The following is a 1,795-nucleotide window of genomic DNA, read 5'->3' as shown; positions in this document are numbered from 1 at the left end:
GTCGTCAAGAATTATATCATCATGTATTTTATTATTTTTTAAGGGCAAATTATTCAAAGAACAGATAAGAATTACAGGTTTTTTAAACATAATAGTGTTATGATTTTTATAATGATTAGATATGTTGTTTGTTGTTTCAGGATGTGTTATGGTATCAACAGTTATATCTGTGTTTATATTATGAACACTTGTAGCATTTTTATATTTATCTTTAATACAATAAATGATGGTATGGTCGAAATTATAACTATAAGATATTACATCCGAATCATTTGTTACTAATATAATATGATCAACTTGTTCATTCATATACAAATCATTTACATCTTGTATAAAAGGATTAGAAAATTCATTATGATTAAATAAACGAAAAGATTGAAATGGATTTATTCTCATAACAACAGGAATACCTTTCTGTTTTAATAAATGAAGAGTATTTTTTAAATCTTCATAGATATAGGAATATCGTTTTCTATGATTATTAATATCCTTATTTGTATCATTATCCTTGAAAATACATACATGAAGAAACATTATTACACAATTCTGTCTAAAGATCTCCCATATTTTATCAAGAATAATTAAGAAATCTAATAACGTCATGGTTTTTTTTAAATTATTTTCAAAATTTTCTCTCACATAATCAAAATCAAGTACAATACCAAATTTTAAGGCCTTTTCCATTTTCAAGTGTTCAGGTACTTTCTTCTGATATTTTTTTACAAGATGATGATTATTCATAATATGTTTGAGTGGATACATTTTATTTAACAAGTTGTGTATTTCATTAAATATTAAATCAGCATTCATATAATATGTATTTTTTATAAGATGACGATTTTGACAATCCAATAATTTAAAAGAAACAATATTCTCTTCATATATACCTATTTCATAAATATCAGATTTAAAATTATTTAAGAGACCTCTATTACAAACATCTTCAAATCTTTTCTTATTATACTCTTGTAAAAATTTTCCCATCTCTTCTTTTTTATTTCCATAGAAATAGGATAAGTGATTATCTAAATACATTAAACTATTAAACGATTTATTCATTTCAAAACAAAAACATTTACATATACTATTTTTTATATTACGATCATAAATATATGGAGAACTTAATAAATCAACACTATTACCTTTTCTATCATCAACATATTGTTCAATGTCACTATTATAATATACATCCTCTTCTATATTTATGTAATTATTCTTAGCTTCTTCTTCTTTTTTAATAGCATACTCTTCTGAACTTAAACTTATGACATGTCTACACAACTCATTCTTTTTCATCTTATATATGTGTACCAAGTCCTCACAACCACCATCATTAGTATCACTGTCATTCATATTAAGATAAAACAAACCTTTCTTATGATTATCTAAATATAAATACCAAGATTCAAACATTTTTCTACTATTACCTTTTACTTTCAATTTTACGCAGGTATCTTTTTTGCAGTTCATATTAATAATATGGAAGTTATATAAATATATATATATATATATATATATATATATATATATATATAATATTTTGGTGAGTTTAAATATGTAGATGTAAAAAAATATATATATATATATATATTTAACAATGGACTTTATATATATATACATATATATATACAATATTTTGATGAGTTTAAATTGGAAGGGGTATATATATATTTAACAATAGACTTAATATATATATATATATATATATATATTATTATTATTATTTTATTTTTTTTTTTATTCAGGAAATATACTGTGTTCAGTATTTCGTGTCAAATAGACGAGGTACGAAGAA

General features: G+C 21.9%; 1 protein-coding gene across 1 annotated transcript in view; it reads right to left on the bottom strand.

Moving 5' to 3' along the window:
• Nucleotides 1-1,470, bottom strand: part of PRSY57_0933400 (gametocyte development protein 1, putative) — a gene marked incomplete at both ends in the record, with an annotated part of 1,779 nt that extends 309 nt beyond the window's left edge. The window contains one exon of the mRNA XM_012907573.2: nucleotides 1-1,470. This exon is cut by the window's left edge and continues 309 nt beyond it. Coding sequence (XP_012763027.1) covers nucleotides 1-1,470 — 1,470 coding nt within the window.
• Nucleotides 1,471-1,795: the final 325 nt, after the last annotated feature.

The sequence above is a fragment of the Plasmodium reichenowi genome, chromosome 9 (assembly GCF_001601855.1).
Source record: "Plasmodium reichenowi strain SY57 chromosome 9, whole genome shotgun sequence".
NCBI lineage: Eukaryota > Apicomplexa > Aconoidasida > Haemosporida > Plasmodiidae > Plasmodium > Plasmodium reichenowi.
Note: the sequence above shows the minus strand (reverse complement) of the source record. Positions and strands in the feature narration are given on the sequence as shown.